Source organism: Rhinoraja longicauda, chromosome 16 (genome assembly GCF_053455715.1).
Source record: "Rhinoraja longicauda isolate Sanriku21f chromosome 16, sRhiLon1.1, whole genome shotgun sequence".
Lineage (NCBI taxonomy): Eukaryota > Metazoa > Chordata > Chondrichthyes > Rajiformes > Arhynchobatidae > Rhinoraja > Rhinoraja longicauda.
In genome coordinates, this window is record NC_135968.1 from 35,361,135 (window position 1) to 35,387,539 (window position 26,405).

Genomic DNA, 26,405 nt, shown 5'->3' on the forward strand with positions numbered 1-26,405 from the left:
TTCTAACACGGTTTTCTGATATTATTTGTTCTAGTATGGTTTCTTAAATTAAAGTTGTTTGTTTCTTGAGCATAATTTTCTCTGGAATACCAAACGTCTTTGAGCAGAAGTTTGGAAGGCTTTTCCCATCACTCTCCCAATGTTGCATTCTTCTAACCCACCACTCTATCTCCAGGTCCCTCAGGTCGGCCGATTTGGGGCTTCTCACTATCCCGCGGTCTAGGCTTAAGCTCAGGGGTGACCGCTTTTGTGGTTGTAGCTCCGAGACTGTGGAACAGCATCCCTCTCCCCATCAGAACTGCCCCCTCCATCGACTCCTTTAAGTCCAGGCTCAAAACCCATTTCTACTCCCCAATGTTTGTGCGCCATTGTATGTTCGTTTCTTAGTACCTGAACTGATGTACAGCACTTTGGTCAACCTGGGTTGTTTTTAAATGTGCTATACAAATAAAATTGACTTGACTTGAGGTGACTGGTAGTAAATGGGCAAGACAGTCCACCTTCTGTAATCTTTCCCATTTGTTTTGCTGCATCCTCCAATCAGTTTGCTCACTTATGCATATCAATCCTGCGTCTTGCTGTACAATAGAAATGTTGGTCAGATACTCAGGCTGCATGCAAGCTTACATCAGGCAGAACAATTTAAATGAGGGCCAATTAATATAAACATATTTATTGTCTTTCCCTTGTGTAATTGCAATGATACAGAATCAGAATATCCCAGTAACATTCAGTGACTCGTTTTGATGGCCTAAAGCAGTAATGGTCACTACGTAGTGTGATAAAGTATTTTGCAAATGTCAATAGGAGAGATTTGCCGTGTCTGTTTCCAGAGCAACTCTCTTAATGATTTCCTGCCGTGAATGGGCAGCTGCATTTCTTAAAGACAATGTATCTGTTTGATTACTGCTGGGAGGTTGCATGTCAATATTTTCTTTTGAAGATTGGTTGTCCTTTGAATTAGCTACCTGCTATATTTATTCTATAACCCCTGAAGATGTTTTAATTTCTTTAACTAATATTTGTCTTGAAAAATGCTTAAAAAATTAAAAGAGAATTTGAGTAAAGTCAGGTTTTTTGATAACCAGGGAGCCCTGTAGTGATTTGTTACGGGTAATGTAAATTACTGGAATAATGTTCCATTCTGTGCAATACTGGCTTGCCAATTTTTTTTGTGGGGCACTAAAAGTGTTTAGGAAAGAACTGCAGATGCTGGTTTAAATCAAAGGTAGACACAAAATGCTGGTGTAACTCAGCAGGAATGCAGCATCTCTGGAGAGAAGGAATGGGTGACGTTTCGGGTCGAGACCCTTCAGACTGATGTCAGGGGAGTAGGCGGTTCAGAGATAAAAAATCATTATCTCTGTACCGCCCACTCCCCTGACATCAATCTGAAGAGGGGTCTCGACTCGAAACGTCACCCATTGCTGCTCTCCAGAGATGCTGCCTGTCCCGTTGAGTTACTCCAGCATTTTGTGTCGACCCTAGATTTTGTTGTTCGCTCTCAGCGTTTAGACTGTTCGACTGTGCAGATTTAAATTGGAATTTGTGAAATTATTAATTGCAACCTCTGATACTTATTTTATACAGTTGGTAAAATGTATTGAAAACTGAATGTAAATAAAGAAAGATGTTTGCATTCTTCTATGGATTAGTTAAAGAATTGTGGTGAAACTTAATTAACTTAATTCCCACTTAATTTTGTTAATCTAAAGTTTTTACTTGGAAGAATGTAAGAGCATGAAAGACGGGAAAAAGAGTGGGCCAATTGGTCTCTATAGCCAGCTCCACCATTCATTCAGATCGTGGCCTCAACACTACTTTTTCACGCTCCCCTGATTCCTTTTGAAGTTCAAATGTATAAATCAACAGTTTGTAAAATCAACGATTCCACCTTCATAGTTGTTTGGGGGAAAGGATTCCAAAGGGTCATGATCCGTCACTCATTCCTTCTATCCAGTTATGCTGCTTGTCCCCCTGAGTTACTCCAGCATTTTGTGTCTGTCCGAAGAAATTTCTCTATTTTAAATGAGCATCCCTTTATTCTGAAACCATGCTCATGAAGGGAATGTCTTCAGTATTCACCCTTTTATTCCCCTCAGAATCTCATAGCATTTCAATATTGCGTCTAGTTATTCAGTTTGAGTAGGACCAGTCTGCTCAATTCTCTTCATATGTCATCTCTTTATTCTTAGAAATCAATCTGGTGGTTCTCTGCACTGCCTGCAAAGGAGACTAAAATGTATACAGTACTTTAACAAGCTGCAACATGTTTCCATTTGTGTATATTCTATACCCCTTACTAATATTCCTTTCTGATTACTTTTTTTTCTGGTGATAGATATTGTTTTAAGTCCCTCCCTCCCTCTTCATCACTTCTTTATTACCGGGATGTCTTTCACTTCAGTCGAACAATACAATACAATACAATATATCTTTATTGTCATTGTACAGAGGTACAACGAGATTGGGAATGCGTCTCCCATACGATGCAATAAATTAATTAGCTAGTCAGTATTAATTTAAAAAACCCAACGAAACAAATTAGAACAGTTTTAAAACAGAATAAAGTGCAAGTAGATCTGTGCCGGTTCACTCTGCGATGTGACCTTCTGGCTCAGCAGGACCGGTTCATAGCAGCAATGGCCCTGGGGATGAAGCTGTTCCTGAGTCTGGAGATGCAGGCGTAGAAGGCCTTGTATCGTCTGCCCGATGGTAGAAGTTCGAACAGACTGTTGCAGGGGTGTGAAGAGTCTTTGTGGCTGCTGGTGGCTTTTCTGAGGCATCGTGTGTTGTAGATGCCCTCCAAGGCTGGTAGCTGTGTTCCGATGGTCCTCTGAGCTCTATGGACTACCCGCTGAAGAGCTTTCCTCTCTGCCTCTGTGCAGCTGAGGTACCACACAGGGATGCCATGTGTTAGGATGCTCTCTATGGTGCAGCGGTAGAAGGTCGTCAGCAGCGGTTGGGGTTCTTAGGTAGAACAGTCATTGCTGTGCCTTCTTGACCAGTGCAGCAGTGTTATTGGACCATGTCCCCCAAAATGTGAGTGCCCAGAAACTTGAAGCTGGGCAAGTTGATGATCAGCTCCTTGGTCTTGGTGATATTTAGGGACAGGTTGTTATCAGAGCACCAGTCCGCCAGGTTCTGCACCTCCATTCTGTATTTTGTTTCATCACCGTTGGTGATCAGCCCGATCACCGTTGTGTCGTCTGCAAACTTGACAATGGTGTTGGTGTCGAATGCAGGAACACAGTCGTGTGTGAACTTGCCCACACCAGCCAACATGTCCCATCTACAGTATTCACACCTGCCTGCGTTTGGTCCATATCCTTCTAAACTGGTCCTATCCATGTACCTGTCATTAAACATTGCGATAGTACCTGGCTCAACCACCTCCTCCAGCAGCTTATTCCCCAGTGAACAGGGGGGCTCTGGGGAGTGTTGTGGAGCAGGGGGATCTAGGAGTACGGGTATAAAGTTTGTTGAAAGTGGCATCACATAGGGTGGTCAAAGCGGCTTTTGTCACATTGGCCTTCATCACTCAGAACATTGAGTATAAACTATGGGAGGTCACGTTGTAATTGTATAAGACGTTGGTGAGGCCGCATTTAGAGTATTACATTAGCTTTGGTGACCATGTTATAGGATATTGTCAAGCTGGAAAGGGTGCAGAGAAGATTTACATGGATGTTGCCAGGACTCAAGGGCCTGAGCTATATAGAAAGGTTGAGCGGGCTAGGACTAATTCTTGCAGTATAGGAGGATGAGAGGTGTTCTTACAGAGGTATACAAAATCATGAGAGGAACAGATCTAGTAGATGCACAGAGTCTCTTGCCCAGAGTAGGGGAATCAAGACCAGAGGACAGATTTTAGGTGAGGGGGGAAAGATTTAATAGGAACCTGAGGGGTAACATTTTCACACTGGGAAAAATCACTTTTTGAACTTTAATAAATGCTTTCTCCACTTGCCGTGCCCAAGATGGCCGCCGGGTGTGGGACCCGCCCGAGTGAAGGGAGTGGCAGCCAATGAGGGAGGGGGTGAGGAAACCAGAAGGAGAGGATGGGGTGGGGCCTGCACGAGTGACGGGAGCGGCGGCCAATGAGGGGCGGGGGAGTGAAGCGGAAAGAGGCGGAATGGCAATCAGGAGAGGCTTGGTCCCAATGGGTCCACTCGGGCTAGTACATTTAAAAAATATCTTTACAGTATGTATTTTGATGCAATCTTTAGCTTATTTGGTTAAGCATTTTCAACAACATTTTACTTTCTTACTCAAATATAACTTTGCCGACATTTACAAAATATTTTGTTAAATATCTGCCAATCCTGATATAATTCGGGTGTTAACTTCAGACACAAGTTTCTTATCTTTAAACTGCATTTGAAATTCAACCATGCACTGTTATTTGATTGTTCTTTTGCAGGGATTTTTAACTCTGAGATGATAACAATTCTCATGAGACGTTATCAAGGCGCATGGTTCTTGGTTAGTTCCTGGACATATTGCTATAAAAACCATCTGGAATATACTCTTCAAACCTTTCCTTAAGGCTACTCTTTTACAAAGCTCACTGATCCCATTTTAGACTGAGCTAGAAAGATAGATCAATTCGAAGGCAGATTGAAATGCCAGCTCCAGGGAGGCCTATAAAGGTGTGATTTATGATTCTGGGTAACTGGTTGATAGAATAAACCTGTCGCAATCACTTGCTTAGAGTGAAAAGCATTGGCTTGGGAAAAAGAGTAAATTGTATTCCAGCACTCTATAGGAAGATATGGAATTACTTCAGCCTAAAGTGTGACTGGATATGCTGAGAAATTACAGGTGCAAACTATTTTATCCTTAATAATCTTTTAAATGCCCGACCACCATACCCAACATTTTGCAATGTGAATGCTTGGTTAATGTCAACAGAGCATAAAAATCATTAAAATATTTATTCTAAGGAAATGAAGATGGTATTAAAATAAGCTCATCAATTATTTAATTTAACTTCAGTAGATCTGGATATGCTGTTTAAAGTAACTTTTATAAATGGCGAGCTGAACTTGGAAAGGAAAATGTGTTTTCCGTTCACAAACAAGATTTACCAAAGGACATAATTTTCTCCACAGTTTGTGAAATTTTAGTAAGTTACTGGTAAACGTGGACCTCTTTCCTGCTGAACCCTGGTGAAAACTGACGACGTAGGAATAATTGGGTTAGGATGCAGAGCCATATAAAGAATGAACTAGACAATTACACGGACGAGTGTCAGTTGTGATGGGAATGAACCATTTGTATTATAAAAAGAGAGATACAGGCATAAACCGGAGAGATTTACACATTAGGCTCAATCAGGGAAAGATCACTTACAGGATGATCCTTTTAGACCTAGTGCCAGGATAGAAGGGGGGACAGGTAGTCAGAGGGTTAAATCACCAATCACATAATAGAAGAGTGATCCGTTTATTCATTTTTAACCAACATCTGAGGATGACTACTTGAAGAGTTGGTTAATGGTCTGTGAAGTTCTCTGAAAATGTTTAAAATATACATAAGCAAGAGACTGATAATGACTTAATCAAGGAACGAGTGAATCTCCAGGATTGATTGATCACATGATTATGAATTACAAATTGTTTTGAGTTGTCATCAATTGCAATTAAAAGTCTATGAAATAAACATAACTGGAATCAGATTGCCATGAGATAAGGACCAATACTTCTTGGTAACATTATTCAAGCCATATTAATCTATTTGGAAGAAAGTTTTATTATTAAGACCAAAGGTCTCAGAAGCCTAACAATAGACAATAGGTGCAGGAGTAGGCCATTCGGCCCTTCGAGCCAGCACCGCCATTCAATGTGATCATGGCTGATCATTCTCAATCAGTACCCCGTTCCTGCCTTCTCCCCATACCTCCTGACTCTGCTATCCTTAAGAGCTCTATCTAGCTCTCTCTTGAATGCATTCAGAGAATTGGCCTCCACTGCCTTCTGAGGCAGAGAATTCCACAGATTCACAACTCTCTGACTGAAAAACAAATTAGGGCCAATTTGTGGTAGTGAGCTGGGGCCTCAATGGCAAACAAAAGAGCTGAGAGATAACCAATGTCTTTGATTAAGACAGAGCAATACCTAAGTGATGAGGTCTTATGTGGAAAGCGAGGTCTTTGTCAGGAGTAATCAATTCTATGTACCTCTGTACCTGTGTGGTTCAGTAGCACTAATGAAGATGTTATGGAATTGGTGAAATATAAATTAACAATAGTGCTGCTGTACTGGAACAAAGATGGCCAAAATGGGTCGGGCCTGTACTAGATAATTATGTGGTACACTCTTGTCGGAGGAGAACAGAAGAAATGAGAGGGATATAAGCCCTGTAAACAGGATTTATCTCCTTCCTTAACCTTGGAGCAGCACGAGAATCAGAGGTCACTGAGCGAACCTAGGACCAACACTCACAAGGAAAGACCCTGAAACTGGGGTTCAGATGAAAGGTAAGCTACAACCCTGACTCAGATTGATCATCTTGTGCCTTGACAGTTAAAGTACTGTGCAAGCTTGAGTTCCTCTATGTCGCCTTTGGAATTCGGAGTTTGAATATAGCTAAGTACACATTCCTGAGTCGTTTTCATGTGTCTCTATTATAAATGTGATTTATTCACAAAATGCTGGAGTAACTCAGCAGGTCAGGCAGCATCTCGGGAGAGGAGGAATGGGTGACGTTTCGGGTCGAGACCCTTCTTCAGACTGATGTCGGGGGTGGGACAAAGGAAGGATATAGGTGGAGACAGGAAGATAGAGGGAGATCTGGGAAGGAGGAGGGGAAGGGAGGGACAGAGGAGCTATCTGAAGTTGGAGAAGTCGACGTTCATACCACAGGGCCGCAAACTGCCCAGGCGAAATATGAGGTGCTGCTCCTCCAATTTCAGGCGGGCCTCACTATGGCACTGGAGGAGGCCCATGACAGAGAGGTCAGACTGGGAATGGGAGGGGGAGTTAAAGTGCTGGGCCACCGGGAGATCAGTTGCGTTAATGCGGACCGAGCGCAGGTGTTCAGCGAAGCGATCGCCGAGCCTGCGCTTGGTTTCGCCGATATAAATAAGTTGACATCTAGAGCAGCGGATGCAATAGATGAGGTTGGAGGAGGTGCAGGTGAACCTCTGTCTCACCTGGAAAGACTGTTTGGGTCCTTTGATGGAGTTGAGGGGGGAGGTGAAGGGACAGGTGTTGCATCTCGTGCGGTTGCAAGGGAAAGTGCCCGGGGTTAGGGTGGTTTGGGTAGGAAGGGACGAGTGGACCAGGGAGTTGCGGAGGGAACGGTCTCTGCGGAACGCAGAGAGGGGAGGGGATGGGAAGATATGGCCAGTGGTGGGGTCCTGTTGTAGGTGACGGAAATGTTGGTTCTACCCTTGGATTGGGATCCCTATGCTCAGCTAATTTAAATTATCTGGTACAGCACCAGCAACATTCTCCTGTAAGAGTATTTATTCACCCTGTCTCCATTGAAGTTCTACTCTTCTCATTTGTTGTGATGGTTCCATCTCTCACCCACACCGATCTATCACTGGGAACCTAAAGCTTTTCCTCCTGCAATTTTTGCTTGCCTATTACTGCACTCACTAGTGGTGGTGGTAATAGAGACTACTGATTATTTTTGAAGGCTCTGCTTTTTAAGCTTTTTCATAGCTTTCTTATTTAAGTCTGGTGAGTCTCATCTCTTTTTTCACCAATGTCATTGGTACTGATATATACCATGGCCCATAGCTATTCACTTTTTCCCTTGAGTCACATCAGTGCACTCCCTGTAGTGCTATTCAGTGACGTCTCTGACCTTGAAAACCAGGAAGATCAAGAGGGTTTAATTGTCACATGTTCTGGGAATGGAACAGAACCACCAAATTCTTCCGTGCTGCAACTTTACATACCCATTAACACAATAACGCAACAAATCAATATGCCATAATCAATAATGAAATAAATTAATCAGTGTTCGTCGGTGTACAGGAGGCCACATCATGAATACCAGGTGCAGGAGATGAGGTGAGGCGAGGTGCACGTAAACCTTTGTCTCACCTGGAAGGACTGCTAGGGTCCCTGCATGGAGGTGAGAGAGGAGGTATAAGGACAAGGAGGATTGCTTTTGAATTTTGAAGACGAGTGTTGCAAAATATTCAGTGGTTATTCAGTAAATACGTATTGAAGTATCCTTTTAGATGATATCAAAAGTAATTTCTAGTTGTGTTGTAAGACAAGTAAGAGCTCTGGACTATAAGTTATAAATATTTTCCCAAGAAAATTACCGAAATATTAGTAATTTGAGGCTACAGATTGAAACCATTTAGCTCATCTAGCATATGCTCAAAAGAAACAGTTGTATTTCTTAAGTTTCTTTGCCCTAAGATTTTGGCTTGATAATGTATGTTTGGTCTTAAGCGGAGTTATAATGACATTGAATAAAACTCAAAAATTTAGGCTTGATTTTTGATCAACGTCTGTGAAAAAATATTAGATTGGAGGATCCCATAGTAAAGATTCTGAGGTTCAGATCGTACATCCTTGTTTAATAGTTTGTGTATACTAGTTTAATCATTTGCATATTTCAGATTTCTTAAATATTCTTGGCTTAGAAAACACCTTTTTCAGCCATGAGGAAATCATATGTCTCTGTTCTCTGGTGGCTAATTTACTTTAATTGATACTACTTATGTTTAACAATGTTGGATGAAACTGGGGGAGGCTGGTAGGGGTTATGGGTAAAGTATTTTGAGAATTTGCAAAGAGCAAGAACCATCTGTCAGAAATGAGTTACATTATACCAATCATCTGCAAAGCAGCATTGACATGAAGTAATTTGTGTCAAATTTTATTGCAATGCTGTGATTTTATTAGCATCAGAGTAAAATAAAGGATGAGTTTCAAAACGTTCTAGAGTTCCAGGTGAAAGGGACAAAATTATGGAAAAATATTATCTGCTTCGGGTAACTTCCAAAAGTCAGCAGGTGTAATTATTTCTAGGGTGATAAGGAGTTTAAACTGGATAACACATGTTATAGTTCTGAATTTTGCTGCTAAATCATGTTTGTGGACCGTTTTACCTTGAGAGCTGTTTTTTTTCCCATTACACATCTCTTGGCTCATAGCTCCAATCCACGGCAAAATTTGTTTGCTTCACAATTTGCTCAGAAACAAGTGAGTCTGGGGACCTGAACAAAGCAGACAATGAGCCTTGCAAGTGTGTGAGATGCAAGCGAAAGTTCTAGGCTGCAATCAGGATCTAAATTTGAGATTCCAGAAGAAGCTGAGAGTAAGATGAGAATCTCTGGAAGTAGCCAAGATGTAGGCCAAAGATCCTAGAAGTTAAAAACAATTCAGATGATCTAGCTTATTTGCAAAAAGAATCAAATATTGTGAAATAGGTAATTTGTGCAATACCACAAATTGTATGTGTCAAAAGCATTACCGCCTCTAAATGTAAGCAATGCACAGAACGGGACTTAGTTTATCCAATATAAATTTTCAACAAATAGTCAAAAAAGTAAGGATCAACCTTAAACGTTAAAGGGCCTGTCCCACTTAGACAATTTTAAGGCGACTGCCGGCGACTAGTCTGTTGCCGACAGTTCGCCGGGGTGTCGCGGGCATGATCGTGAGGAGTCTTCAAAGAATCGTAGTGGACCTCGGCGCGTCGCTGAGAAATTGTCCGGATAGAAATTTCTCGGCGACAGCTGGCTTGTCGCCAGGTATCGTTGCTTATTGCGGGTGCTGTCGCATACTGTCTCAAGGAATTACAGACTTGTCAGTGATTTCAGCGAAAATTAAGACGCCGGAGAAGCATTGATAAGTGTGGGAATTTCGCAATGTTTCTGAAGATGGTGTAATCTCTTAGCCAGGAGCTAGTTTTGCAAAAAAAAGTAAATTGTATCGACCTGACTCGGCATTGTTGTGGTCATTGTTGTAGGGTAAAAGAAAATTTTGGCGATCTGCTACGACTTTGACAGTCGCCGGCAGTCGTCTAAAAAATCGCCTAAGTGCGACAGGCACTTAACTCTTTTTCTTTCCACAAATTGATGGGCTGGATAGCCTAATTCTGCTCCTCTGATTTAGGAACATAAAACTGGATCTCCAAAATGTATTCAATAAGGTGCTTCATGCAAAGGTACTACAAGGAATCATGGGGTTGAGCGTATAATATGTTTAGATTGCTTAACAGAGACAAAACAGGTGAAATGGACATTTTTAAGCTTGAATATCATGGCAAATTAAGAAGAACGCAAACAAATGTGAGGTTATCTGTTCAATTGGGAAGAAATGACAAGCAGATTTATAAAAAGAAACCTAAAACGTTAATTGTTTATATTTGGGGAGACCTGGGGATCCTCCTGCAAGAAATGAATTGCTGGCGTGCAGAGAGATCAAGTAATTAAGATGACAAAAGGATTAGAATCTGAGAGGAGAATCTCGGAAGGAGTGAAGTAAAGGCATGTGCAATATAGAAATCTGGCTTCTATATAGAATGAATAGGCAACAGGAACGATGCTGAACAGAAAACAGGTCAGAGTACAGGAGTAAAGGTGTACGTACACACAAGGAATTAAAGATGCTGGAATCTTGTATTGAACACAAAGTGCTGGAGGAACCAGTGGGCCAAGCAGCATCTTTGAAGGACATGGAAGGATAACTTATTCAAAGTATGCAAAGTAAGTGAGTCTGAAGAAGGGTCCCAACCCGAAACATTACCTATCCATATTCTCCAGAAATGGCATCTCCAGGCATCTTCTGTCAGATAGGATCAGGTGATTTCAACATTCCTTCCCCATCCCTCCATCTGAAGCACCAACAATTGGGGCGAGGTTGATCCGAGCAGAACTGAGTCACTGGGGCCAGCTGGTGGCTGCTCTTCCTAAACCTGTGCATTCTTCTGTCACAGTTCTCTGTGATCATCTGCTACACTCTCATTTCCTTCATTTTAAACATGATCAGTTTGGATTATGAGCAGAATTCTGTACCTGAGAACTGTTGTCACTTCCTCTTCAATATTGATGCAAGTTATTTATAGTTTTCTGAATAGTGATGTTGATATAGGACATAGTATAAATGAGGATATAAGATGTGCATGTGGGGCAGTATAGACAGGGCAACCAAATTACAGTAAACCCTTGTTTTAATGGACCACTTTATAACAGATTTCAGTTATAGGGGAAGGACCTCGGCATGCACCGCCTCTCTGTCCACTTAAAGCCCTGGCTGCCCACATTATCCAGATGTGGCTGATGGTGCGGCTCACGTAGTAGCTCACCTGGCCAACAGCACTTTCTTAAGGCTGCCATCGTTAATAGAATGCGCGCAGTCCCTGTGTGGCTCCCTCCCCTCTCACCAGCTGCTGCTTCTTTCTCTTGGCCATTGCTTTGTCTGCTCCCCCATTGCCTCCTCCTCCTCCCCCCCCCCCCCCCCCCGGAATCGATGGCATCTTCCAAGGTGGAATATCAAGGTAGGCTCTGGATGAGAGGCAGGAGAAGGCAGCAGTGGAGGGGATGGGGATCGGGAGGAATGGAGGCCACCAACGTGTTCCAGTGAACCCTTCTTCACCAGGTGACCACATCATCCGGTTAACGCGGCTTTTGTTGCAGCTCACATAGTAGCCCCCGACAGGACGTGCTCAGTCATCGAGAGGCTCCCTGCCCTCTCACGAGCCTCCGCTTCTTCCAGTGCTGGGTCCACTGTTCGGTGTCTATGTTAACAATTTGGATAAGAATATAGTTGGTATAGTTAGTAAGATTGCCGATGACGCAAAATTGGTGGTATGGTCCGCAGGCTTTACCTATATCTACAGCCTTCAGCATAATTGACCATAAATTCTTTACACAAGACTGTTCAAGTTCGTGGGCTGCTCTTGTTTGGATTTATCCTTATTCTATGAATCATAAGCAGAGAATTATATGCAAAGGATTTACTGCCACATATTACCTCTTGAACCTCATGATGATATTTTTTGAAGATGCAAGAGATTTCATTTGTATGCTGATGGCTTAGATCTCATCTCATCATCAGCTTCCTTCAATGTTCCATAGTCTTAAATTTGTCACAGCCTGCCAATCAATAATGAATGAGCAGAAATTTCAACATATGAATGAGAAGACTGAACATATTTTCTTTGGTCAGACTCTGGGGCATCTTGTCTGAGTGGCAAATGGGTTTTATGTAGACAGGTGCTAACCTTACTGAGGAAAGTACTATTGGATTTCTAGACTAAAATGTATGAATAATCTTTGTACGTTTTTTTGCATGTATTTTCTATTATGAATAAACTTCATATTTATTATAAATAAACTATGCTAGAGAATTTTCTGCAGCTGTGTCAGGCCATTGGTAAACTTTGTATTGTGTTCAACACAGCTGAAATACAGCCCCTCAGTAAGAGTAATGATTTTCATCTCCACAATATTGCCTGACTTTCTTCTTTCCTCTTTCTTTTATTTGTTGAAATCTTCATTCATGTCCTTGTTACGGAAAGTATTGATTATTCTAATGCTGTCCAGCATGCTGTCTAAATCTGTACTAAATGAAAATTCTGCTGGACAGAGTATTTTGTACTTCTTTGAATTCCTTCTTATCCTATGCTTGCTGCCAGCTCCCATTCGTAAAGTTGCATTTCTAAAACCTACATCCTGGTTTCCAAGTTCTCACTACCCCCCCCCCCCCCCCCCCCCCCCACATCCCTAGAAAGCTCATTGATCTCTGAACTTTTCCAATTTTAGCCTATTGTCCTTGACCCAATACCTACCTTCCAAAACCTCACTATCACTATATGATCAAGTCTAGTGATCTGTCACAGCAACCAATTTTCATGAAATTAGAGATGTTATGTCAATGCAAATAGTTTTTACTGATGGCCTGATGTTTTTAAAATAGGAGTTATTTTCAACAATGTGAAAAACGTTATTATGGAGTAATGGTGTATGATTATATTTTTGAATAACAGTTGAAAATAACAACAAATATTTTCCTGAATCCCTAATTAAAATGAGTAATATAACAAATATATGAATCAACTAGGCTGGATATTGAAATAATTTTGAGCATTCCTAAAAGGTGTAAGTGAATGTCAGTAAATGTCTTTCTCACAAATCACATGCAACAAGTCTTCAATGTTCGTCTGTTTGCATATTCTGTGGGGGACTTATTTTGCATTAGAAGTTGAAATTAGATAATTGACTTAACATTTTACTTGCAAGTTTTTATATACTGGTAATCTGAGTGTTATTGTTATTCATGCCCTTGTAGAATGGCAATGAAGAGAATGAAATGTGATGTAGAGGATTTATCGATGGTCTTGTTATTCATCTACATTTGATATAAATTAATTTAAAAGTTTAAAAAGTGCTTCATTTTCAATCCAAATTAAGAACCTATTTGTTTCCCACTATATCATTACCAAGAAAGTTCCTTTTGAAGATTGGATTTTATCAAATTCATATAGCTAGTTTTTGAGGTATTACTGGTTTCATTAGGAATGAAGATAGATTCATTATTCCAATGATGTAATCATGTTAGCACTTAAAAATCAGTTTGTATATTGCATTCGCGGCATGAAATTGTTCAAAGTGCTAATTACAACGGTAATGCAGCTGAATGCAGTAGGTTTCTAACAGCAATTGGAATGGGATCTCTGATGTTTTTGCCACCTTCATAGGCTATTTTCCTGCTACAGATCAGTATTTTTATCCATTGCACAATGAAATAAAATGTACATTATTTAGTGCAGGCTAATTTAAAATATTTATTGGAGGAAAAAATAGTTCCAGAAGCTTCAAAATTGTGATTATTGTTAGTCGCAGTTTATTGAATTAAAAAGATACAACACATTGTCCTTCACAAAGGGTACTCCACATATTGTGCAATACATTCAAATACTGTGGTTCCTTTGACGTATATGATAAAATAAATGCAAATGGCAATATCCCAAAACAATAATGTGAAATCCATTTAATCTGTTTTTTGGTTGAGGGAGGAGTATCAATATTTATTAAGATGTTCCAATGCCCTATGCCACTCAAGTGCATCATGAAATGAAAGATTTAATGGATGCTGAATTAATTATGCAAATCCTCCTTTGAATTCTCATGCATATTTTTTGTTGAAAAATATATAAATCAAAAACAGAAGTATAGTCAGACAAATAGAAAACTTGAAGTAGTGGAATAATTGACTCCACTTCTGGACAATTTCTGACAGTAAAGAAAATTTGTTTAAGATTAGGATCAGGATGGCACAATAGCACAATGAGTAGGCCTGCTGTATCAAATGTTCACCATCCTGGGATCAATTGTGACCCCTGCGTGGAATTTGCAAGTTTACACTGTGACTGCGTGTCTTCCAGGTGCCGTCCCACATCGCAAACATATGCTGATCAGTGGTGATTGGCTATTGTAAGTTGACCCTAGTATGTAGGTGTGTGGTGGAATCTAGGGTGAGTTGATGGGAAATAAAATGGGATGAGTGTATGATTAGCGTAAAGAGATGCTTGATGGTTGGCGTGGACTTGGTGGGGCGAAGGACCTATTTCTGTGCTGTATAGATATAGCATAATCATGAATATGAAACATGCTTGCGCTGCATAGATATAGCATAATCATGAATAAGAAACATGCTTGGTAGAATTATTTTTCAATTGAGCAAAATACACTTGTACTATGCTCTATTGCAAAGAAAATTCTTGCTTATGTTTTGCATTCTTACTCTCCCGATGAATGAGCAAGTAAAATTGCCAAAGAATTTTACGTACACTGTCATTTTCTCTGAACCTGAACAGGAGTATTACTTTCTGTTTAATCTTTAATTCTTCCTAGTCCTGCTCATTGTCATTTTTATTTCTCCTTTTGTCTCCTTTTAATTTATCTTTTCATGCTCTAAATCTTGACGTGTTATTTTTGTGGAAAATGTTGAATCTTTGAATTTTTTGTACATGAGAAATCTCATTTTAAGAAAAGAATCATAATTAAGAAATGTGTGTAGCTGTATTTTAAGCAAATCAACATTTAAATACACATTATTCAGATTTCTTTTTTCATTTTAGCCATATATAACTACGACTCCAGAGATGAAACGGAACTGTCTCTGCAGATTGGTGATACAGTGCACATACTGGAAACCTATGAAGGCAAGTTACCAATATTTTGTGAATCCAATTGAAGGGATCATTTATTTTCACCATTCATTTTAGTGATTATATTAATGATAACACCATAAAAAGATAACATTCATGTTTAGCCTTTTAGCCATTCTTTCTTAATTTGATGTCAATGATTTGTAATATCATAGATCAAGCAAGAAATTGTCCACTTAGAATCCTGGGCAAGCTCCTCCTCAGATGCAAAGACACCTTGGCAGACCTTACACATCTTATACTGCTTATCCACCGAATGTTTTGGTTGGAGATATGTGGGAAAGGAATGAAATAATGTGTTTTCATCAAATTTAAATCTCAATTTTAATGTTTCTCAATATAGTTTGCCCAAATCCGTCACCAGTCAATTAAGGATGTTACATAATCTTTACAGTGAAAGCCAAAGAATGGGCACTGAATTTCTTTGTATTTGGATCTTTATCATGTAATGATTAAAAAAAAATCAGGTACCTCTCTCTTCAGTACACAGGTGGCTACTGAAATTGGCAAGCAATTGATTCTATTGAAACTGTGCAATGATACGCAATTAAACAATGTAACATACAGCCCTAGGTATCTCTCGCTTGTAGTAACAAAAACAACTTTGTACCTATTAAAAAGGCCTTTTGTTTTGAAAATCCTATGGTAAAACAAAACTTTGTTCTTGTGAGTCTGAAACCTTTTTTCCCCGAATGATACAATTGTCTTTATAATGCAATTTTCTATACCATGAGGTTTCTGAGGAAAGCAACTATTGCTTTGTAGTTTAGTTTAAAGATACAGCGAGGAAACAGGCCCTTCGGCCTACTGAGTCCACGCTGACCAGCGATCCCTGCACATTAACACTGGGACAATTTTGCATTTATACCAAACCAATTAACCTACAAACCTGTATGTCTTTGGAGTGTGGGAGGAAACCGGAGAAAACCCACGAAAGTCGCGGGGAGAATGTACAAACTCTGTACAGATAAGCACCTGTAGTCAGGATCAAACCCAGGTCTGGCGCTGTAGGACAGTAGTTCTACCACTACGCCACTGTGCCGGTAGTAGAACTATCTTTATAAGAGCTTGGATGTCCTGTTACAGTGTAGGCCTCATTTGCAGTATTGTGTGCAGTTCTAGTTGTCATAGTAGAGGAAAGGTGTGGTTAAGCTAGAGAGGGTGCAGAAAAGATTCATAAGGATGTTGCTGGATTAGAAGGCTTGATTTACAGGGAGATATTGCACAGGATAAATCTGATCTTTCTGAACCAAAAGTGACAATTATAATTCCCTGCATATTCATATGCTTATTCAAAAATTTCTTAAACATCCTTTGGTATCTGCCTCCACCAACCTCCCTGAAAGTGCAACTTGGGCACCCACCACTTTCTGTGTAAAAGACATGCCCGACACATCTCCTTTAAACTCTTCCTCTAACCATAAAGCTATGCCCTATTGTCTTTGACATTTTCATCTTGGGAAAATACTTTTTCCTTCCTGTCGATGCCTCTCATAATTCTATATACTTCTGTTAAGTCTCCACTCAGCCTCTGCTCCAGGAAAACAAACGCAGTTGTCCAGTCCGTCCTTATAGTTGTCCACTGTGCTACCCTTATTGGTCGCCTTCATCACCTCCTTAAAGTCTCAATCAAGTTTGTGAGATATGACCTGCTGTGGACAAAGTCATGCTGACTGTGCCTAATTAGTCCATTCACTTCTACCTCCTCTGTGGTTTTCTTAGATTCCCTTACCTTGCCATCCCCATCCTTCCACCTTTCTGGAACATGATGATCCTGAAACTCTGATCAGCTGGCCTTTAAATTACTCTCACATGTCAGATGTGGATTTAACCCAATAACAACTGCTCCCAATTCACTCTCCCTAGCGTCTGCCAAATAATACTTTGGTCTGCCTTAATTAATTTTTCTTTCCTCAAGTTTCAAACATATCATTATTTGTAACGATCTTAAAACTCATGGAGTTGAGATCACTGTTCCCAAAATACTCTCCCATTGAAACACCAGCCACTTGGCCAGGCTCCTGGACCAACAAGGACCAATATGATAATTTCTTGAGTTGGACTATCCACATAATCTTTCATGAAACCCTCTTGGAAACACCAAAACAATCCTGTCCTGATATATACTTTATCACTGAGTAAGCCCCATTCAATATTGAGGAAATTAAAATCGTCCACTCGACAACCCTGGTGTATTTTCCATCTTTCTGTAATCCATCTACATATCCTTTCCTTTACCTCCTGCTGGTTATTGGAGGGCCTATCGGACACTTCCATTAGTGTGATTGCACTGTTGTTATGTTTGAGCTCCACCCTCATCACCTCTGTGGACGTACCCTCCAGAATGGCCTCTCTGAGTGCTGCTGCGATACTCTCCCTGATTAGTAGAGCAACTCCTCCATCTTCTTTATCTCCCTCTCATGATGAATACAGTTTAGATAATACCTAACTTTACTGAAGGCTGTACTGTTCATTTTATTGTTGAAACAGCATGAACTTGTTTTACCTCAAGAGTATGATTTTCTTTTGTAGGGAACCTGTTAGAAATTAATCGTATCTATAAATTATATGTTATCATGCAATTAAAATAACAACTGAGTTAACTCTATATTTCTCTTTCCAACTGGTGCAGCCTAACTTGCTCTATATCCTCAGCCTTTTTTGTTTCTATTTCAAATTTCTATTGTCTGCAGTTTTTAGCTTTTCAATTCATTTTACTTTGTAGATTGGTTGACAAACATGCATGTCACTTTTGAATTATGAGTGCAGTATTATAAATGTAAAATGAGTAGTGAATTTGTTCCCCCTCTATGAATCGTGGTTTTAGGTAAGTGTTTTAATTTTATTTTAAATTTACATAAATTCTGTTTCTAACATTAATTGACCTATACTTGAATAATTTGAAGATGCTCATTTTTAATGTAACCTATAGAGAGAGTGCACACAAAACAATTTATTATTATTTCTACAAAAAGCTAGAAGTGGTTTATACCTATTTTACCTTGAGTTATTTATCATTAATTTGTTGTGCTATAAATTGTCAGTAGCTGGATGTCACAGTACAATTATCCAGCTACTGACAATTTATAGCACAACAAATTGAATGTGAATCCAGTTGTTGACAATAATTTTGAAAATGGACTAAAGATATTGAGATTTGTTGGTAAAAGGTACATTTATTATGTTAAGATGTGTATCCAAGTTTTTGGAATTTACCTGAGGTCATCATGATAATCTATAATTGATTGCCTTCCATTCATTTATGTGCGTTACAAAAAAAACCCACAAAGTACTGCAGTAACTCAGCGGTTCAGGCGGCATGTCTGGAGAACCATGGGTAGGTGACATTTCGGGTTGAGACCCTTCTTGAGACATCTTTATTGATGTGTGTTGTTCAATATGATTTGTCAGACAACTTTGAGGCTGTTGTATTGAACTGCAAATACATTGATTATTTCAAAGCTGATTCTAGAAAGCATCATAAGATCATAAGACATCGGAACAGAATCAGGCCATTCGGCCTAGCGAGTCTGCTTCACCATTCGATCATGGCTGAACTATTCTTACCATGAGGGAAGAATCCTTCTTCCCTTAACCTTTGACACCTTTGCTAATCAAGAACACGTCAATCGCTTTAAAAATATCCAATTATGGTTTCCACAGCCATCTGTGGTAATGAATTGCACAGATTAGCCCTCTGGCTAAAGAAATTCTTCCTGATCTACCACAAGTGACACAGCTAAAGATGTCATTTTGTTATGGTGTTTGATAATTCATGGTTCTGAGACCTCAATTGCTGATATTTTCTATGGAATAGTAAAACTACAAATTATCATATGTCCCCCGATATGTCTATAAATAGATCTTTTGTAGAACTTTGAATGTCCAACTGTTCTTCAGAACACCTCCCTCTGTTTTAATTCTTCGTGATGTTGCCATCCTTGAACCTGTGGATATGATCAACCTGGCAAAGGTGCCTTCAAGACTCAAGAGAGTTTAATTGTTATTTGTACCAAAAATGAAACAATTAATTTCTTACTTGCAACAGTGTAACAGGCCAATAAACAAAATGCATTTTAGTGTAAAAATACTCGCAATGTCCTGTGTGCAACCAAACATAGTCCATTGAATTTAATTGTTGAGGTTAGTGTTGTCTAGTGTTCAAGATGGTTATTAGGAAGAAGCTATTCTTGAACCTAATGGACACGGTTTTCAGACTCCTATACCACCTTTTCAATGAAGTGAAATTAGAGTGTGGATAGGGTGATAGGGATCTTTGATATTGGCTGATATTTGCCTCCAATGGATGCATGTTGAATGTTGGAATGCATGTCATCTTTGTTCTTGGATGGGCTTTGACTTTGGAATTGTTCCCTTCCACAAGTGGCAAAAATATCGAAGGTGGAAATTGTTGAGCTTTCTTTATTGGCAGCTGAATGTAGCCCATAGTTTGCCAGTAGGCAGCAATGTACTAGAATGTGGATTTTGTAGATCAGCATCTTAATCCTAAGGGTGAATTTGTTCTTTTGCACCAGATTATGACATGTCGTCTTTTGTGTCGCTAGTTTTTAGAAGGTCCACCGAGTCTGCGCTGACCAGTGATCCCGGCACATTAACAATATCCTACACACACTTGGGACAATTGGGTAGCGCTGCCGCAGTGGCTGCCTCGCAAGCAGTCTGTCTGTCCTTTCTACTGTTTTTTTATTATTTTAAGTATGTGTTAAAGTATGTTTTAGTGTTTCTTGGTTTGTTTTATGTTGGGGGTGGGGCGGGGTGGGGTGGAATTGGGGGAAACTTCAATCTATTGCTTCGTCGGAGATGCGATTTTTCTCCGTATCGTATCTCCGTCCCCTCTGTGGCCTAACATCGTGGAGTGGTGCGGCCATTTCTGGAGACCGGGCCGGCGCTTCAACCCATGGGCGCTGCGCGGACTTTAACATCGTGGAGCTACGATCCTTTGCTGAGGATCGACTGTGGAGAGCTCCAACCGTGGGGCCTGTGGACTTTAACACCGTGAAGCCGCGGTCTCTGGTAAGAAGAGGACGATTTGGGAGCTCCATGCCACAGAGTGTTTCAATCCGTCCCGACGCCGGAGTTTCGATCATCCCGACGCGAGGACTTGGACAGTCAGCAGCAGCGAATGCGGATGGTTCAACAGTCCCAACCGCGGGTGAACAAAGGAGAAAGTTGATTGACCTTTATTACCTTCCATCACAGGGAGGGGAATGTGGAATCCCCTGCGGTGGATGTTTATGTTAAATTTTATTTTTTGTGGCTGTGTGTCTTGTTGCTTTTTACTTAGTATGGCTGTATGGTAAATCAAATTTCACTGTACCTTAAATGTTACATGTGACAATTAAATTGAATCTTGACTCTAACTAACTGAAGACAGAGGCCTTGTGGGCTGGATGGAAGAATTCTGCAAAGTGGTCATCTGATCCGTATTTCGTATCGCCAGTCGGAGCAGAGAAGATTTACCAGGATGTTGCTTGGGATGGAACATTTCAGTTATGAGAAGTGAATGGATAAGCTGGGTTTATTTTCCTTAGCGGAGGAGAATAGAGGTGCACAATTACCATGAATGGCATGGTTAGGATGTACTTTCCCCTGTAATGGAGGCATCTAAAATAAGAGGTTTAAGGTGATATAAGCTAGAGACAATCTGAGGATTATTTTTACTGAGAGGTCGATTATAATCAGGAATTTATTGTCCGAGAAGTTGGTGGAGGCAGGTATCTCATTTTTTAAAAAGTCTGAAATATTCTCACTCAAATTGCTAAAGCTTATAGAAGGCTATGGACCAGTTGCTGATAAATGGTATTAGTACAGATGGTTGATTGATGGTGAGCTGAAGGGCTTGTTTCTGTGCTGTGTGTCTCGAATATGGGGGTGATACTCCAGCTTGAAAACTTAAATTGCAGAAGAAATATTTTAATTTGATGTAGAATAACCTTTTCTCTTCCCCTCCTGCCCCTTAAGAATATATATTTAGTTTGAATGAATGAATAAGTTTATTGGCCAAGTATGCATATACAAGGAATGTGCCTTGGTGCTCCGCTCACAAATGACAACACAAACATCCAGTTAACAATTAAGAATTAAGCATAACCACATCAAAACAATAAGGATACAACATTACGGTCTAAACATGTGGGTGAAAATAAACCAGAGCAAAAAAGAGACTACAGACTTTGGTTATTGAGTAGAACTATCACTTGTGGAAAAAAGCTGTTTTTATGTCTGGCTGTGCAGCTTTGACAGTCCAGAGTTGCCTTCCAGAGGGAAGTGCTTCAAAGAATTTGTGGCCAGGGTGAGAGGGGTCAGAGATGATCTTGCCCGCTCACTTCCTGGCCCTTGCAGTGTACAGTTCGTCAGTGGGGGAAGGTTGCAGCCAGCAACCTTCTCAGCTGTGCGATCGATCTGTTACAGCCTCCGGATGTCGTGCTTGGTAGCTGAGCCAAACCAGATGGAGATGGTGAGGACGGACTCAATGATAGCAGTATAGAAGTGGACCATCATTGCCTGTGGCAGATTGTGTTTCTTCAGTTGCCGCAGGAAGTACATCCTCTGTTGGGCCTTTTTGACTGTGGAGTCGATGGTGGCCCCCCATTTAAGGTCCCTGGAGATGATGGTTCCAAGGAACTTAAATGACTCCACAGATGTGACTGTGGTGTTGTTGATGGTGAGTGGGGGAGGGGAGGGGGATCTCTTCGAAAGTCTACAATTAGTTTCACTGTCTTGAGAGCATTGAGCTCCAGGTTGTTGCGATGGTACCAGGACGCCAGCTGTGTCACTTCCCATCTGTAGGCAGATTCCTCCACCTCCTGGATCAGTCCAATCAGGGTAGTGTCATCCACAAACTTGAGGAGCTTGACAGAGGAGTCTGGAGATGCAGTCGTTGGTGTAGAGAGAATAAAGGAGAGGGGAGAGTTGCCGATGTATATATAAAATATGTTTGTGTGTTTATACATCTCCCTATATATCTATATACTAAAATTTGTTTGTTTGTTTATTTGTTCCTGAACTACAGCCAAAACAGTACACAATAACGCGACAATTTTAGGCCCACCTTGCTCACCATCGTCCCTTTGGTGTTAATGGAAGAAGTTTCATTGAAATCACTGTTATATTATTAAAGTTATTCACATTTGAAAGTTTAAATCTATCTCCTAAGGAGGGAGGGAGGGAGGGAGGAGGTGGAGGGAGGGTAAGGGGGATTGAGGGGAGGGGGAGGGGGGGTGGAGGGGAGGTTGAGGGGGAGGGGGGGTGGAGGGGGTGGAGGGGGGAGGAGGGAGGGGGGAAAGGAGGTTGGGAGCGGGGTGGGGGGGGAGGGAGGGAGGAGAGGGTGGGGGGGGGGGGGGAGGAGAGGGTGCCGCACCAATGCAGGAGAGGTTTGGGCCCAACGGGTCCACTTGGTCTAGTAAACAATAAACTTGCTCTTGCAATTTCCACATTTCACTGATACAATTTTTAAAGAGTTCTGCTTTTAAACTACTAATCCCATTCATTCTGATGAGCTGAACTTGGTTGAGATGTATTGTATCACTAAAATTATTATAATTTCACATTATTAACATGTTAAATATATTTTCTTTTAAGGGTGGTATAGAGGATACACACATAGGCGCAAGGCCAGAAAGGTGAGCAATATAAAGTTAATATATAGTATACAATTAAGAAAGTTGTTTTGTTGCACATTATAGTCTGTTGTGAAAAATCCAATGCATGAGCTAGAACATAGGAATCACTAGACATCGAAAGACGACTGACATCAACGCTTACTTTTTCCAAGCCGACTGCACCTACCATATGTCATGTCTTAAAGTACTCAAGATTCAAGATTCAAGATAGCTTTATTTGTCATCACTCATATTTGTAAACTAATTTAATTTGAATGAATCAGTACCATCAGCTTTCACCACCTCCCTCAGGAGCTTGTTCAATAGGTTTACCATTCACTCACTAAAATGCTTCTGAAGATTAATGTTGATGTCATCTCTCCTGGCTAAGGTTACTGCTTTTACAGAACAATGGAAGACATTGTGCAGTTCAGCCTATTAAAATTCCAAAAACCAATGTACTAATATAATTGATTTAATCACCATAAACCAATGACCCTAATTACAAATGGTTTGAACTGGAATGTGTGAAGGATTTTAACTATTGGTTTGGTTGTGTGATCCTCATGATGGGAGACTGTATCAATTGTGAAGGGCGAACTTGGGAAATTACTGCAGATTTGCACATATTCTAATGGGCAGGCTGGAGATAATGGTAAACGGCAGATAGGTAAGTGAGGGGTGGCAACAGGACACTAATTTTTCTGATTATTCAAGCTCAAATTCATAGAAATTCAGTGCACTGCAATTTAGTCCTCTGCCTAACCCGAAAGGACTGTCGGGGTCAGCTCCTACCAAAATCACTGTAGATGTACTGGTTTTTATGACATTATCCTCCCTTCCCTTTATGAAGTGCTGGTGCTCCCTAGCCAATTGTTTACACTGGGTGATAAGAATTGGAATTATTTTATGATTTTTAATGGTTCAAGTTCCTTTACAACAAAATGTGTTTGAATATATTATCACTGTTAAACAGTTGCATATGCTGGCAAATCGGGTAAAAGTTTTAACTGTACAGGTTTTAGAATGACCTGTCGTATTCTGTGTCTTTAAGTGATAAAGGCATGTATTGCTTATGTCTTTTAACTATCTTCTTTACCTCTGCTGCTGCCTTGCGAGAAGCATGGATATACACTCTAGATAATATGTTCCTTATCTTACAATCCATGCTAATATTTATTGTGATTTCTTTGGCCTTGTTTCCTGTTCTCATATGCCTCACATGCTTTTTTGTACAGAATTCCACTTGTCGTTGTGAAACCAGTCATTGTCTACCCGTGGCTTACAACTTTCTTCCTTATTGTTGGTGGCATTGCCAATATTAGTATCGCTGGCATACTTAATCATTAACCTAGTATTGAGCCAATTGGAACCCGACTGCATACACTCCTCTAGTTACTACAACTGATGTTGGCCATCAGCCAGTAGTTTCTCCCACTAATCCAATTTCTCATGTGATTTGCCACTTACCCTGGCGTGCCAGTGGCCTATCCTTTTTTTCATTGGACTTCCATAGAGGATTTAAAAGTTTTTGAACTTTATACAGCTTCCTTGTTACCTGAACAAAATAATAACAAGTGGCAATTTAAATGTTGAATCGGTTCAACAAAATTTTTTCCAACAACTTGCCTGCTCCGGATATTAAGCTGACTGATCTGCAGTTACTTAGGCCATTCATGAGTCCTTTTGTAAACTGTTAAACAACATGACCAGTTCTTGATCCCTTTGTACCATGCCTGTATCAAAGAAAATTAAAATGTGAACATAATTTTTCACTGTTTTCACTGTTTCCTCCCTAGCTTCTCTAAGCAGCCTAGAATATATTTCTTTCAGGACGACCGATTTATCCCCTTTTAAAAATATCCTCTCTTTCTGTATGTCATATGCAGTATTAATTCTTCTAGCACCTAAAATCCATTTACGTTTTGTGCCATTAAAAGTATCAATTAAATCTGCATTATTCTTCTACCTTGGTATACTTGAATGCATTATCCAAACTCAAGTTCATAGAAATTCAGTGCACTGCAGTTCAGTCCTCTGCCTAACCTGAAAGGACTATCGGGGTCCCTAGAGTCGAGGAAGGAGGTATAGGGACAGGTGTTGCATCTCCTGCAGTTGCAGGGGAAGGTACCTGGGGAGTGGGTGGTTTGGGTGGGAAGGGATGAGTTAACCATGGGGTTGCAGAGGGAATGGTTTCTGGGGAAGGCGGAAAGGGGTGGAGATGGAAACATGTGACTAGTGGTGGGATCCCGTTGGAGTTGGCGAAAATGTCAGAGCATTATATGTTGTAATCGGTGACTGATGGGATAAAAGGTAAGGACTAGGGGAATTCTGTCTCTGTTGCGACCAGGGGGAGAAAGGGCGGAGCTGCGGGGTACCTAGGAGACATGAGTGAGGGCCTCATCTATGATGGGAGAGGGGAACCCTGTTTCCTAAAGAATGAGGACATCTCAGATGTTCTGGTATGGAACGCCTCATCTTGGGCGCAGATGCGGCGTAGACGGAGGAATTGGGATTAGGGGATCGAGTGTTTGCAGGAAGCAGGGTGGGAAGAAGTGTAGTCGATATAGTTGTGGGAGTCATTGGGTTTGTAATAGATGTCAGTCGATAGTCTATTTCCTGTGATGGAGATCAAGAAAGGGGAGGGAGGTGTTGGAGATGGTCTTAGTGAAAAAATGATAATTCTTCTTAAAGCATCCTTGGTTAAATTCGTCACTATAATTAGCTAGGATGTGTTGAGAGTATGCAAAAATGTATGTATGCAACATGGTATTTTGCTCTATTACTACAAATAGATCTTTTACTACAAATCCTACCTCAAAATGACTGTAACCAATAATATTTTTTGGGTTCCAACGATTTAAACGCAAATAAATTGAAGTTTTCTCATTACGTGGTGCAGTGCAAACTTGGTCCCATTTGTGTCCTTTCAGTTCATCACAGAATTGATTAATATTTTAAAAATTCTTTTCATTGCCCAAAATATGAATTTGGTTTGTTAAGTGATATGTCTGGCATAAATTTCCATTTCTTTTCATAAATTAAAACACAGTTTTAAATTCTGGTTAGCATGTTAAAAATATTAGAATGATTTGCATAAATTTTGAAATTTAATTCCAAAACTGCTTTGAGTTGCACATATTAAAAGTCAGGACCTTTTATTTGACTGTGAATCTTTGACAACTTGTAATTGTTTATGCAACATTCGTTTCCACAACTTGAATTATGATCAATTTAAAAAAAAACAAGAGATGGGGGAATTTTGGATTCATTTAATCATTGGTATATCTCAAGACAGCGATTTTCTCTAGATAAACTGAGACTTTGCTGCGATAAACAATTTTAAGATTTTACAATATTTGAGATTTGTGGTTCATTATCTATTTTCCACATTTTCAAGATTCATGAATAAATTCTGCTATCATTCTGGGGGGGGGGGGGGGGGGGGGGTTGTTTCTGATATTACATTTGCCCAGCTACGGTTATTTGCAAAGTGAAATGGTTACATTGCAGTTTTGGAACATTGACTGTGGTATTTGATTAATGTGAATCTGTGGTGTGTTAATGAATACATTTGCAAGAAGTGTGTGACTGTAATGTACTACAATGTTAACTAATTTATCTTGTTTTTTC

At 40.3% G+C, this 26,405-nt stretch overlaps 1 protein-coding gene across 3 annotated transcripts in view; it reads left to right on the forward strand.

The window, feature by feature from the left end:
* dock1 (dedicator of cytokinesis 1) overlaps nt 1–26,405 on the forward strand; it is a 404,255-nt gene that overhangs the window by 18,860 nt on the left and 358,990 nt on the right. For all 3 annotated transcript variants that reach the window (XM_078413630.1, XM_078413629.1, XM_078413628.1), the window contains exons 2-3: nt 15,061–15,144; nt 22,753–22,793. In XM_078413630.1, coding sequence (XP_078269756.1) covers nt 15,061–15,144; nt 22,753–22,793 — 125 coding nt within the window. The remainder of the gene's footprint in view (nt 1–15,060; nt 15,145–22,752; nt 22,794–26,405) is intronic.